Source organism: Apaloderma vittatum, unplaced genomic scaffold, assembly GCF_000703405.1.
Source record: "Apaloderma vittatum isolate BGI_N311 unplaced genomic scaffold, ASM70340v1 scaffold4272, whole genome shotgun sequence".
Taxonomy (NCBI): domain Eukaryota; kingdom Metazoa; phylum Chordata; class Aves; order Trogoniformes; family Trogonidae; genus Apaloderma; species Apaloderma vittatum.
Window position 1 is genome coordinate 31416 of NW_009701747.1, and position 15002 is coordinate 46417.

Here is a 15002-nt window from a genome sequence, read left to right on the forward strand (position 1 = left end):
CAGCGTTGCTCAGCAGCATTTCCACCCTCCTCGTTCAGCAAAATGTTTTTCCTACCCATCGGTACAGCTGGGCGACTGAAAACAGGAGCTCAGAGGGTCTGCTACTCATTATTTAAATAGGATATTCCCTACAACTATTTTTGCACTGGTCATCTGAGTGAAAATCTTGCACGAAAAAAGTGTACGTGATGTAAAGTTATTTAATCAACACTGTGCTCAATCAGCAACCCATCCTTATTGCAATTTTTATAAAATTATTGCTGTCAGTCAATACTGTTGAAAGCATTTAAAATACAAATGATCACTTGAATCATAGTCTTAAAACACTGTCATGTTCATTTTACTGTGAAGCTGATGATCTGCCCCTGAACAAGTCCAAGTTCCAGAAGTGCCCATCTGAAATTTTTATTTATTGCAGACAAAACACCGCAGCTAAAAACCGGAGAATGTGACATCAGATAAATACATCCATCAGGTCTCGTGTGATTCCTGATTGGTTTACATTCGGCTCAGGAAAAGAAAACTTTGGTTAAAACAGAACTTGTCACACAGATTGAAGGAAAACATTTTGCCCTGCAAGACAATGTGTAAACAGCACAAGTTTTGGTCAAATTATATTTAAAAGATTCTAGTGACAGTTTGCTCCTCTCCCGAAAAAGCATCCTATAATCTCTCAGAAAAACCCTCGTGGCTGGCAGCTGTGGAGGAGGGTTTAAATTCCTTCCCTCGGGAAGGGAGGGTAACTTTTTTGTCAGAAGCGTCCTTTTACTCCCCCTCCTCCCTAGCAGGGCCCATAAAAATTTTACCAAATCGTATCATAAAAAAGCAGCCTGAGCGTGTTTTGAGTTAAAACTCCCTCCCACAGCGGACACAGTCCGTTAATCCTAGAATGGCCTGGGCTGGAAGGGACCTTAGAGATCATCTCATTCAACCTCCTTGTCATGGGCAGGGATGCCTCTCAGCTAGATCAGGCAACACATGGGGACCAGTCCAGACATCACCTGCCACTGCTGCCTCTGGGCAGCTCTTGCAGCAATAAGAGGGGATGTCCGAATGCATCCAACCTTGTGTGGCTCCAACGGAGCCAGTTACTCACTACTGGACTCTAAGGAAGCGTAGTTACTCACTACTGGACCTAGAGAAGACAGACAGACGTAGGCTGTGTCAGGATGGAGACTGATTGGAACTGGGAGTTCTTCCCTTACCGGAGTCCTGTTCCGTTCTGCACAGCCGCTACGAGGGACATCAGAGACATGGCCACAGGAGGAGGAGAGCCTGGTGCTGGGTGATGACCCCTGGGAGATGCTCAGCCTGCAGCAGGACAGGGGACCGCTAGTGGGCAGAGGAATGCAGGTAACTAGGGAGCTCAGGAAGGATGACGGTTGGGTCACAGGAGGCTTGGCTAAGGGAAGGGGAAACCTCCAGCAGACAAATCTGGCGGAGACTAGAGCCAGCTAGGAGAGGAAGCTGCTACGTCATGCAGCAGGAAGGGACATGGCTCAAATAGGAATGGAAGGACTGAGATGAGATGGAACTGAGGAAGGCCAGGATGGATTGGTGGTTTGCACTGGAACGCATCTTCCTTCAAGGGCCAGAGCAAGAGTGACAGCTCAGGCTCCCACCGCGCCCTGGAGATATCCCCAAGCAACGCACTTTTATTGAAAACGCTTTAGAACACACCACAAGTTGAAGCCACGATGTGCAACAGAGTTAACACATCTGACTCTGCTGATAAAATGTGCTACAATTAATTTTTTTACCTGGTGTCTTGTTTAGAAACCTAAGAAACTGAATGCACTGAACATTTCCATTTCAAAAACTAATACTTAAAGTTAGATCAAGATTTACAATTCACAAATGCTGGATTTATGGTGCCAATTGAATTACACCCTCTTACATTCCTATTCTACTACATTTTTTTAGCTTTGTAGATCGTTTTTTCCTCTTTAATTTTGTTTTAATAATTCCATGTTTAATATAAAATATCACTATATATTATTGGAGGTTGAGCCAAGACTGTGCAGTGATGGATAAAATTGCACAATATACTAGGGCTGAGACATGAACTGTAGGAACACAAAGAATATTTCATGGAGTTAAGGTATCTGAATGTCATTTTGAGGACCTGGATGCTAACCCCAATCTGCCAAACACACTGGATCTCTGGGATGTTAGTCCACACTCTCTCAACATAAATTTCTCCTGGGTCATGTCTTCTTTACTACAGAAATGTCCAACCTGATACCAGTACATGACACGTGCAAGTGCTGAGTACTTACACACATAGGAAACAAATTCTACATGTAGCAGCTATTAGCTAACGCAAAGTGTTTTTCAAAATTTGGACCTGTGTGTAACAAGATACTACAGAGACATACACCAGACAGAAGACTGTGAGGGGATTAATAACTTTTTCAGATCAATTTACCACAGGACACAGGAAAAAGGGTCCATGAAGAAATACCAAAAAAATCTGAACCACAAAAAAAGTAGAAATATGGAGAAAAAAACCCCAAACTGTGCTGTAAAGAAACCCTACGACAGGGGGGTCAGAAAAGGCCACTGGATGCTGTGGAAGCACGGACAACCCCGGCCGGCAGCTAAATATGTGGATGCAACTCGGGAGATGGGCAGAGTTCTTCTGAAATTGTCCTGGTTATTTCAACTCTAACACCTCTTTAAATTTGCTCCCGGCGTCACCTTGAGTCATGTATTTTGCTTCAGAGACACGAGCAAATAACCGGGGAGTTGCCAAAAGCCCTTCGATGTCCTCATCACACCCCCTTAAAAACTCCACTAAGATATTTTTGGGTACGACCTTGGAAAAAAACCCCACCAACATTGTCTCACTGGCATTAAAAAAAATTCCTCTTAAGTGCTGCTGACATATAAATAGAAGAAAAGCTTACACCTTAAAAGGAGTCGAAGACAAATCATTATTTAATTCCTTTAAGCCTACATTTATTGGGCTAAGGACAAGCAGTGCAAGCTGGCTTTAAATTCCCACACAGATTCAGAGGAATATGTTTTCACCACCACAGTAAATAAGCAACAGCATCCTAGAACAAATCCAATTACAGTACAATTTCTACTTTTCTATCCTATTATAGCTGTCCAGTTTTTTTCTCTTTTTTTCTTGCTCTGAAAGCCAGCCATTTTCCTCTTTTTGTCTATGCTGACGCTTCACGTCCTAATACTCACTGCTTCATGGTCTTTCTATCCTTGTATATTTGTAAATAAAAGCTAAAAGGGAAGATAAAGCCAAATGGTTCGTACGTGTCTGAAACAGAGGGTAAGGAAAGCTCTGCACTGTGCCCCTTGTCTGCCTCAATACAGCCAGACTTCATAAATTCTCGAATAAACTGAAATAAACAGAATTTATCTGAATAAACCTGTGCTCTGCCTGCAGAAGCAGCTGCCAGAGGGAGAGGGAAAAGATAAGAATGGCAGATCTTGTTAAAAAGTGTATTTGGTCAGAAGAGTTTTGATGCAGTAACTTTTTTTCGCTGTAAATTAGAAATCCCACACATGAAAGCTCAAACAAGAAGGCTGACATTTTACAAAGGCTACTGTAAATATCAGGAGATGCAATAAAAATGCAGATATCAAAGATCTCGGATGATTATCATAACCAACACAAGCAACGCAGAAAATTAACTCTTCACTTTGGCCAACCTGCTAAGGTCCCCAAAATTTCAGCCTTAGCAAGCAAAAGAATGTAATTATTCCATTGCACTAGTAAATAAATGAGTATTTACTTACTTTCTGTTCCTTTTTCGGGCTCGGTTGTAAGCTTCTAGACCTTCTGTTAGTGTCTTCAACTTCTCTGGCTCCACCTGAGTGAAGGTATGAACACCAAACCACATTACCCAGACCTGCAATTATCAAACACCGCTTTTACTTTACAGCTAGACATGCGTTATTTTGGAGCCTAATTGCCACTGCTTCCGTAAGACACTAACCTGCCCCGCAACGAATAAATGGCAGTCTGGCTCTATATACTCCCTCATAGGCACAGATATAGATTATAATTTCTCTAGACGTGCACACCTCTAGCAATAGAAATACAAAACCATGACACTCATGAAAACAAAACTAAGGAGAAGAATAGCATCTTTAAAACCTTATCTGTCGTTACATTATTAATGCAAACGCTGTTGTAAAAACGCTCATCTTCTGCACTCGTATTTTACAAATGGATTTCACACCTCTGAGACCACCTAGAATGCATTAAAATACCACGTTGGCTGGCACGCCTGGTACTGTCTGTACCAATGCCAACCACACGGGAGTATTTCCCATCACCCCAAATTTCTGGGTAAAGCATTTGAGGCCTCAGTTCACCAAGACTCTAACGGCACGGCCAAAGTCATTCTCAGTTCAGAAGAGCCACAGAAAGTGCTTATTAAGTTAATATAAGGCCTGAAAAGGCGGGTGGGCAGGGTGAGAAGCTTTATCAATGAGTTAGGAATCAACAAGTCTTGAGCTTGCTTCAGTCAGCTCATTTCTTGGACTGGAGAAAGGTCTTTAGAAAAATATTTTGACTTAAGCACATACTTTGGTGATCTGCTGAGGCTGGCATGAATTTGAGCACGTGCTCGCCCAGGCTGCTGAGCTGCTATTTAAAGTACTTGAACTGGAAATTAAAATTTTCTTTAGATCAAGCAGAATCATAATCTTTTAAGCAATCCGTATGTAAACTGCTGCATATAATCACTGGTACCAGTTAGCACTGGCATCAACAACACAAGCAAGAAGAAAATGAATTATATCACCTACGGGATTTTACCATTTGCATTCATCAGTCCGCTCAACTCTACACAAAACTTTGATTTGGCTCAGTCATTGCTGCTTGTAAAACCAACAAAAAACGTGTTAAAAACACATCAATTTGAAGAAAACGAACCGATTAATTTCTTTTACTTTGTCAGTATTGTCACATTTTACTTGACTGATTTTTTAATCTTTGCATGACTTAACAGGAACCTTATATGGCATTAGTTTCATTAAAAAGTACAGCTTGTATTCTGACAGAAGGAAAATAAATTCTAGAAATACAAATTTGTTACGCATGCTTATATACAACCAATTTAAATGCAAATTCCCTTTAAGCCCAGCCCTTTTAATTACTAAATAATACATATTCGCAATGAAACTGATTTTTAGACGTGACAACGTGAAGTTCACGGGTGAGCAGGTTGTCAAAACCCTCCAGAAATAAGGTCCGATGTAATACAGATTTCACATGTCTTGACCTTGTGCATGTGATAAGGAAACAGGGGAATATTGCTGTTTCATGAACTTAGAAGACAAGTTTCACAAACTCACAGGACTTAATTAATGGGGAAACCTGCACATGGGGAGGCAAGATTTCTATTTGCATGAAAAGGATTCAATCACGTGCTTCTCCCTCAAAACTCAGTTCGCTTCTAATGCGAGACTGCAAATACATCAAATAATTCTTCTCCTAATCAGACTCTGGGAAAACAGAAGCGGGTGCAGAAGACAGACGGCCGATTTTAAACCCTGCAGGGCTTTCCGAAGGATAAACGTGAGAAGGCACACACCGCTCCGAGAATGAGCAAATGGGCTTCTGAAGCTTTTATGTTACGTTAAATCGGCATTATCGGAGGCAACGCTACTGTCTGCGACACACCACAGCTCGAGACTTCATTTTACAGTATGTTTGAAAAACAGCTGAAAATTTTGCCATTAGATACATAAGAAAATTCAATGGGAAACATTGTTCTGAAGAGCTAATATCACATTTTGGGTAACAAAGGACTTGGGTAGCAAAAAGAAATCAGTGTCTTCGTTACTGGAATTTTGTGATGGCAGAACAGTAAAAAAATGTGCCAGCACTGGTTTGAAGAAGTAGTATCAAATTGCTAACATAACGTGGTATTAGAGGCAACGATAAAAGATATATTTGAATTAATAACATCGTATGCCTTCATTTACCGTAAGCCATTACAACACTAAATAATACATACAAATGGGATTTTCAGGACACTAATAAATGACACCTATTATTATCTGCAGAACTATAAAAGCTCATTTTAAAAATTTTTTTTTTAACTGATAGAAAGTCTGACGGAGAACAACACTTGCCCCGTAAGAATCGCTACGAAACGCACTAACAACAGGCAACTACGGCTCACACAAACCCTCTGACTTTCACATGGTTGCTCTCAAAACCTTGTTCCTATTTAGGTGATTTGACCTGGATAATAATCAAATTAATTACTTAATGGAATTCACATTCTCCGTTTTAGGATGCACATAGTTTCAGGCTCGCTCCTTCCCTTTTCAGGGATTTCTGCTGCTACCGCTGCACTTCCCTTGGGCTCCTCTTTCATTTTCCCAGAGCCAAAAAGCAAGTGTTCATTAGGAAATGAAGATGCAATATTCCTCCCCTCTCCTGCTAGGGAAACACCACTCTAGCTGCTCTTCAAACAGAAGCATTATTACATTTAATACCCAAAGTCTTTTAAATGGAAACAAAAAAAATCAAGTTATGCATGATATAAAGAACAGAGAATACACAAAGTACCATGAAATCCCAACAGCACAGCAAAACTACTGTTACAATATAGGAGGCTAACATTTGATTGTACAAACACTTTAAAGATGTTTCAGGAAAGCTCTGCAGAAAATACTCATTTCAGAAAAACTTCTAGTGAGTCTCCCACCACGAATCCCTTTGGGGATTTTTTCAAGCGCAGAATTTCCCAAGACCATTTTGTTTTCAAGGTTACTGCTCTGTGTTTTTCGAGTTTGTATTTTTATTTTTGATTTTTTTTTTTTATTATATTCCCCTGTATCCCACCTTTCAACTTCAGTGCCTGACCTCTGGGGTGGTTATTCACCCTGTATTTCCTGCTGGAGTAAACGAGACATACTTTTTTTCCTTTAATATAAAATTATTACTATTACAGGTCTTCTGATGCATGAGGTGATCCATTACGTGGTGCTTCCTGATGAAGAACTCGAAACAGACTCTCTTGCTTCCTCCACAATTGCCTTGACAGTACCGTGTGAGCGGTAACGTGTATTTCCACCGTTCGCTTCCCTGTTGTTTCTATACAAGAACATCTGTGCCACCCAATATAACATTACACAATGCTTACATAATGTACGTAAGAGACGCAAAATTTAAAAAGGCGGGTTTGCACAAAAGCATGCGTACATCCTGGCAGCCGCAAAGTGGGGAGTAAACTTATAAAATTGGTAAGGAAAGCAAATGAAAAAAAATTTAATCTCTTTACAAAAGTTAGAAAAATAAGCACTTTGAACTTATAAAAGCACTCGTACAGACACGGATACACGATTTTGTGAAGTTTGTACATAAATGTGCTCTTGGAACAGACGTGCAGTGTAAGAACCACATTTGTTCATGTCCGTCATTCCTACGGGACGGCAAACCTGTCCACCTAATTTGCCCAGTTTTCTTTAATTTCTTACGGTTTGCCATCTGCCTCATTTGCCTACACTTTACCGACTGACCTGCAACTTCGGGATCTAACCCTGAGTAAGGACTGAGCTCTTAAGCCTTCAAATATTGTCAGCAAAGCACGTTTATTTGTCTCTAAAACAAACACTGGGGTTTGGCGCACTCAGACAGGAGCTCTCCGAAACCTTCGCGGCTCAGGAGATCAACAGAGAAGCCACCTATAAAGAAAGACTCAAGTTTTCTTGCACTTGATTCTGGCCAAACATCACCCCAGATGCTGAGAGTACCATGTCATCCAAGACCTGTGGGGCTGTTTTGGGGAATTACATTTGCGCATCAACCTCAGGTAACTACGGTTACGACCTGCACTAAGTTACACTACAGATACACCAGCTCCAGCTCAAGAAGTTCCTGAGCTACGCGCTGGTGGGAGGCAGGGGCTGTTGGTCAAGAAGACTCCTCAACGTCTTCTCATACTCTTTCTCCTCAGGATATCTGCCGTTGACCAAATTTTGGCGAGAGGAATACTTTGATCCAACCTACTACCACCGTTCCTACGACTGTTGTTGTGCAATGTACTAGGCAGGTAGGCAGGGGGGGAAAAAAGACCTGATTTTATGTGGCTTCACTTCTTTGCGTCAGAGGTAAATCATGATTTCATTAGATCTTTCTCTTCTGCTTACATATTTTTTAAATTTGCATTTTATAAAATAGCACTTAAAAACATTTATATAGAGAGGATGGGAAATGTTTTACAAGAAATAGAAAACCACAATGTTCTCTATAAAGTAGTGGGGACCAGAATTTGAAATATTTATCATAATAAAATAACCAGTAATGCCTTGATAACTGCTTTTTATGTATATTTGCCAGGAAGTATGTGATTTTTGGTAAGAAAGAGCAAATTGGAATGTTTCTCTCCCTGTTCAAAGATGGTCAAATCCTCCTTTCAAGGTGAAAATGCACTCTCCTCTTGGAGAGTCTGTGCCAATCAGCAACCTTCTACTTGTTACAGACTCCCCAATCTGATTAGATCTCGTTAGAATTTTCAATCCTTTTAGATATCTCCACATCAGCTTCTTTGGACACAGAAGTACAACTAAATACACACTGTAAGTTAAACAATTTTTTGTTAATTACATCTTTTGCATCGCAGGTCTTTCGTGCACAAATTAGTAAAACATAACCAGGCCAAAATATACTCTTATTCATGGTGTTGGTAGAAGTTTCTCATTAGATAATTATGGGAAAAATTTGTTCCTGCAAGCTATAGTTATGAAAAAAAGCAACTTGTACTACTTAAATAAGAGACAAAGAATAAAATAAAGAATGAACCGAGGTAGTTTTGATAACTGTTTGCATGGGCACACGTGTATATAGAAAGACAGAGAGATAGGTGCATATATATATTTATATATACCTTCCCCTCCTCAGCGTTTTGTTGACATGAATTGTGAACCTCTTCTTCTCTTACTAGTTTCCCAGGCCACGAAGTCAGTCCTTTGATTTGGCCCCAGACCAAGTCGCCAACATTAAACGTCCTCGGCCTGTAATGTATCAGCTCATTGGAAGAAGGGGAATCTGGGTTCCTTAGGTCATCTTCACTACTGATGCTTTTAGCATCCGAAGGGCTAGGCACACACCCATTAATGCTTTTGGCATTAAAATCTCCATTGTAATGGATATAGTCTTTAACTAACGAACTTTCCAAGCTATTGGAGGAACTTGGAGATTGCTCTTCCAGAATCAGGTCTTGTTTAGAAGTGTTCAGCAACTCCCCAAACCCTCTGTTCTGCTGAGGCCTATTCCCGTTTATGTGTGCACATCGTTCCACAGTGTTCTCCAGTCTTTCCTTAAAACTCATCATAGTTCTTTTGTAATTGTTATACCTGAAATTCTCCTCCAACATTTTATCACTTTGACAGTTCCGCTGTGATAACAGTATCTGATGCTGCTCGCCTTGTAGTAATGGCAGCGTGGAGATGTTATTGGGCCGTTCGTGACAAGGACTGCTATGGATACGGGTCGAGTGGTCTAGAAACTCATCGCATTTCCATCTATTTATCTCACCGACAGGACTCTGCTCCCCTTCCCACTGTTTTTTGGGTGTGTTACAACTTGCTGATTTGTAATATTCATACCCATCCCCTTCACTTGAATTTTTACCGTGCTCTGAATTCTTCAGTATCCGTGTTCCTCTGCTGTTCCTTATCCTACCTTCGTGATCAGAAACGGCGACGTTTCTTCCGTGGATTACTGCGCTGACAGCACTAGAAAGATTTAACGGGTCACCAATTGAGGCTGTGAAGGCACTCATGGCACTCAAAGCTGGAATGGGACTCATTTGGGTCGTACTGCTGACGGCAGTGGTGATGACCACCTGCATGCCTTTGCTCGCGGCGTCGACGACCGCTTTGTAGATCGCGTCCACCGATGTATCACCCTGAGCAGCCACGCTGAGGTTATCCTTTGCCTGTTGGCCGAGAGATGGTTCCGTTCTCTGCTGCAGATCACAAGATGGTTCTTGGAAAGGAGGAAGCATAGTGTTGGAGCTCTCAGGAACTGGTGGCATTCCCATTTGAGTGATCATTCTCTTGTTTAGGACAGCAGCATCTTCCTGCATTCTCACCTGGAAAATGGAGAGGAGAAGATGGAAAATGCTATTCTGCTTAAAGCTCCGTTTCCACAGACAAACTTTGTTTCATTTGAATAAAAAAAACCCAGGATAATGGCTAGGGTGTCTGTTGCGGTACATAATTTTATGTCGGTCACACATCGGTTCCGAAGTTTAATGTTGAACAAGCTAGACACAAAACAAAGCCTGATTTAGAGGAAAAATAAAAACAGAGCCTCTTAGACTTTGCCTCCTGGATCAAAAGAGACTCCTTGCATGAAAGGGTACAACCTACCACGTGCTGCTGAGACCACATTAGCACCTCCTTCCAAGTCTTTTCAGGGATTTCCTCTTCCCTCCTCTTTGCTCTCAAGTCCTAAACCTCACCAAGGTCAATATTTCTGTCCTCAACTATTCTCTTTTGCTCCTTCCCAGACCCTAATTTTGCTTCTTTCCTGCTCTTCTGGGCTCCTCGCATGCTCCTCATTCAATTTCTGGACCGGAGGCCATCACTGTCCTTTCAGAAATGGCTAACATTTCTGGTTTTTTCCCTTTCAGTTGTGTGCTTTTCTCGCAGGATTTCTTTTTACTTCAGTCCCTCGCAAACTCTGCCTCCGTCCCTCCGCATTACAGCTGTGATGTCAGGCACTGCCACCGTAAACTGCAACCTTCAGATTAAAGTAACTCTGCTTTTTATATTTCTTGTCACATACCTAGACAGCAAAGACGATGTCAATAATAGCGCTATAACAAAAATCCCCCAAAAAACTAAGGGTAAAATATTTCCAAAAGCTCCTTTATATACTTACCGTTACTATTTATATAACTGAGACTCTGAAGTGAAAAATAGTGAGATAAAGCCACTGATATTCAGGCAAAACCGAGAAGAGGTAATAGGCAGTTAGAGGGCTGTGATTTTACAATAGCAGCGAAATGTCTACCCTGAGAAAATGACATGTCTTATTTTTCCTTCTTACAGGGTAAAAGCACTCGCTGGCACTATCTGCACGCTGCTGTCTTCACGTCTCAAGTTCTGCAGCAACCACGGTAACACCGAATAATAATACAGACGTATTTAACTCTGGCTTTATTACCTATTTTGGCTGCTATACTTCCTGTCAGTGTGTCAGTTTGATAACTCAGCTTGCATTATGAAGAATTGCCTATTTAAGCAGGGAGCTGGGAGGTGTTGTTTTTGCACAGTTTGTCATTGTACATTCATTCCAATCCCTGTTTTCCTCAGTCTACACAATCCCCACCACAGTTAATTCTTCCATTTCAGTTTCAGTGGGAATAGGACTGATACAGACGGTCACCTACGATCATTTATTAAGTTTTTAATTCCTGTAAAAGTGGTATCAATATTTATTTCTCACCACTGAATTGTAGGAGTGGTCTAAATGGGAATTTGCGTTCAGTTCTGCCATATGGAAAATAGCTTTGCTAAAAACGCACAGTAACTAGCGGAACATACATAGCTTATCTTTTTCAATACATGCAGCGTAAGCCTTTCCGAAGATACTATACCCTATTCCTAAAGAAGAAGGTATAAAATTCGAGTGACAAATGCTACTGATTTGCAAAACCAAAACCCACTGAAAGAAGCACGCAGCTGTAGGTATCACACTGTCTTAATCACTCAGCAAAGGACAAAAAACCCTCAAACCAAACTACAGAGGACATCATTTTCCCTCCTGAGAGTTGCACATTTATCAGTTTCATTTTGCTTTCTACCTGGAAATTTTGGAACAGACATGCCATGGGGTTTGGGTTGTTAGCCGGGCCAGGAATTGGGGGCTGGCCTTGAAAGCCCTGCATGTTCTGGTAGCCCTGGAGAAGGTGCTGCTGCTGATGATTTGAAGGAAACATCTGATTGTTGTTTAATAGCGACTGGAGATGACTCAGCTGATGGTTATTCAAAGTAGTGTTTAGAGATGACATGTCACCTGTAATTCAAACACAGGGAAACAGAAGTCAGTGTCGTTTTCAACAGCCTGGAGGAACTTCCGTGACCCAAATTCTAACTGTAAAACACCGCTTTTCCCCTTCAATCTCCTATGGCATGGTCCTCAAGGCATATGTCTCCTACTCTTCAGTCATTTCATTTCTTCAGTTTTGCTTCTTTTGCATGTCACATCTATCTGGACTCTTTCTAGAAGTTTCTGACCTGACTGTCTTTGCCTTTGGAAGGGGACACAGCCAAGTATGGCACAATGAGCGTCTAGGAAATTCCGTGTCTTGGGATCTTACTCTTAGTTTCCAAAGAGTGACTGCTTCAAACACTACTGGGGTGGTGAGGGGGAGGAGGAAGAGAGGAGAGAGAGAGAAAGAGAGGAAATAATTTAAAAAAACCCAACAAAACTAGTTTTTTCATTAACTATGACAAAATAACGTGAGTTAAATGCAGACAAGCGAAGGTTTTTTCGCTCGCAGGCATGTCAGGCAATGCTAAATTTTTTTTTTCACATTCTGCAGAAATAATTGTGTTAACAGTTTGTATAACGTGAAAATTCTAGTTCTGGTAAAAATAAATGCAATGTTAAACTTGACTTCATGAAATAATAAAGCTTGAAAATAAATCCATTTCCTAGTTTTTGGCTTGTTTTATTAAAAGCCCATATTTTTCTTAAAACTGCCATTTGCGGAATCATCGGTTAGTTGCATTTCACATGGAAAATGTAAAGTAGGGTTAAGCTCATGGTAGCCATTTAGTAGGTAAGTACAGGTATTATGTTAAAATACTTATCAGCTCTTTGCCAGTATTTATTTCCTCCTGCTAGACTAATTTATTCGATTACTTAGTCCAAACAACAGCGGAGTACTAACTATATAACACAGGAAAAATCATTAAAAGGCGCAGGAGAAAAAAACGTGTACTCAAGGGCTTTTAAGTCACTTGGGTTGTATGTGTTGCCCTAAATTTCTAAACTTAGAAAAAACCTACAAAATACAGAAAATTGAGAAAATACCTAAAAAAAAATAAAGGCTCGAAGGGCAACCTTTCTCTTTGCCCTTGTGCAAGGACTTACTTCGAACACTTTCTGGATTATTTTTCGGGGAGTGTGCTTATGGCTTTGGCACTTTAGATTCAGTTGGAAAAACGCACTTGGCCATTTTTCAGCTACGGCACAGCCACTCGTCCTAACCCTGTGATGCCACACGCACTTGTAACGAGCACAGAACTGCGCCCGTGCTTTTGCTACTTGCAAAGCGAAACAAGTCCAATCGCTTGCAGAATTTTAAGGCGTATTCAGGAGGTCTAGGTGGCATCAGAATTAAGAACGGAATATGAATGAAATGATTTCCAAAAACAGTATTAAATGTTACTGAATTATGTTAGAGCGTATTTTGAACTTCTTACAACGACAGTTCTGTTTTCCTCAATAAACAAGCTGTAACATACAAAAGCCTTATTAAAAAAAGAAAAAAAAGGGTATGATGAAGTGGAGCCTTTACAACTAGAATCCAAAATGCCCCCTCCCCAACCCTCTTCCTTTTATGTTTTTTTTTCCTTTTATATCTGTGAAGAAATTGAACTTACCAAGCAGACCTGTCCCCAGTAGAGGGTTAAGTAGCTGTGGCACCACAGAGTTATTGTTGAGTTTAGCTGGACCAGCTGCACTCCCAGCATTATTAGATATGTTCAGCAATGTTTCGGCCATTGACACCACTGCTGTCCCACCACCCAGGGTTGAGACAGACAGTGCTGCCACTGCTGATGATGTAGTGGTTGTGGTAGTGGTTGCCTGGGAGGAGGTGGCTATGGAAACCTCTGGATGATGAGCGGTGTTGCCCAATGCAGAGTTCAGGACACCTCCCACCAGCTGGGGGTTCAAGGCCATTAATGCTGAGGCCCCCGAGACAGCTGGGAGGAGCAGGGGGTTAGAAGTAGTGTCAGTGCCTGAAAAGCTGGGTACGGGGTTGCCCAGGGGGTTGGTTAAGAGGGTCTCCACCCTGTTGCTTTCTGACTGGGTGCTCGGCAAATGGTCAGGTGGGGCTGTCATCTGGGTTACTGAGGGCAAAGGGTTATTTTGCTGCTGCAACAGGTCTGAGACGGTCAGATTGAAAGATGGCAGGGGAAGCATGGCAGCTGCTTGGGCTTGGTTCTGAAGGAGGGTCGCTAGAAGCTGAAAATGAACAGGTTGCAATACCTGCCCATCCACGTCACTGGAGAGAAAAGCTAAAGCAGCGTTTACATTCGGGTTGAGAAAACCTAAAGGGTTGAGGTTGACCTCAGACTTGCCTTCTCCTGCAAGTATATTTAATAGATTCTGGTTTAGGAGATGTTGCTGATTCACTGGCAAAGAGATAGGCAGAGAACTGAGGAGGTTTTGATTCAAAGAATGCGGAAGATTGTTGTTTGAAGAGCTGTTCTGCGGAAAATGAAGCGAGTGTTCGTGGCCAGCAAAAGGGAAATCGCTCCCGATGGGCAGCTGGCTCTGCAGCGCATTTCCAGCTGCAGTAGTGACTATAACACCCTCCTGAAGCACAGATGTTGTCTTTGTGATGGCGGGTTGGCTGGTGCCAGCTATGGCTATCGATGACGACGGTCCTGAACCCCCTGCAAGCAAAAGAACAAAACTATTAATAGGATACTGCCCGTTGGGAGACGGTCACCAGAGCTACAGAGGAACTAGGTTAGTCCAAACCAGTAACGTTTGATACCCACGCACAGGAAAGGAAACTGCTGAGCATCCAGTCTTGAGTATTTTTTAAATATGGATGCATCTGCCATCAGTTGCTTCAGATACTACATCTCATCAGAAATTATTTAGCTACACGCTTGGAGAAATTTCTTCGAGCGGAGATTTCATTCATTGCATATTTTGATTAGCATAAACCTAAAAGCAACCATAACTTAATGTAGTCAGTCGCATGAAGTTAAACACCAGGAGAAAGGATCAACAGGAGGTGAGAATGATGTTGTGTGAAAGA

General features: G+C 41.5%; 1 protein-coding gene across 1 annotated transcript in view; it reads right to left on the reverse strand.

The window, feature by feature from the left end:
- Window positions 1-15002, reverse strand: part of MBD5 (methyl-CpG binding domain protein 5) — a 41664-nt gene that overhangs the window by 4805 nt on the left and 21857 nt on the right. Inside the window, exons 5-8 of the mRNA XM_009879252.1 lie at window positions 14311-14628; window positions 11802-12013; window positions 8874-10082; window positions 3763-3836 (exon numbers count right to left, since the gene is read on the reverse strand). Coding sequence (XP_009877554.1) covers window positions 3763-3836; window positions 8874-10082; window positions 11802-12013; window positions 14311-14628 — 1813 coding nt within the window. The remainder of the gene's footprint in view (window positions 1-3762; window positions 3837-8873; window positions 10083-11801; window positions 12014-14310; window positions 14629-15002) is intronic.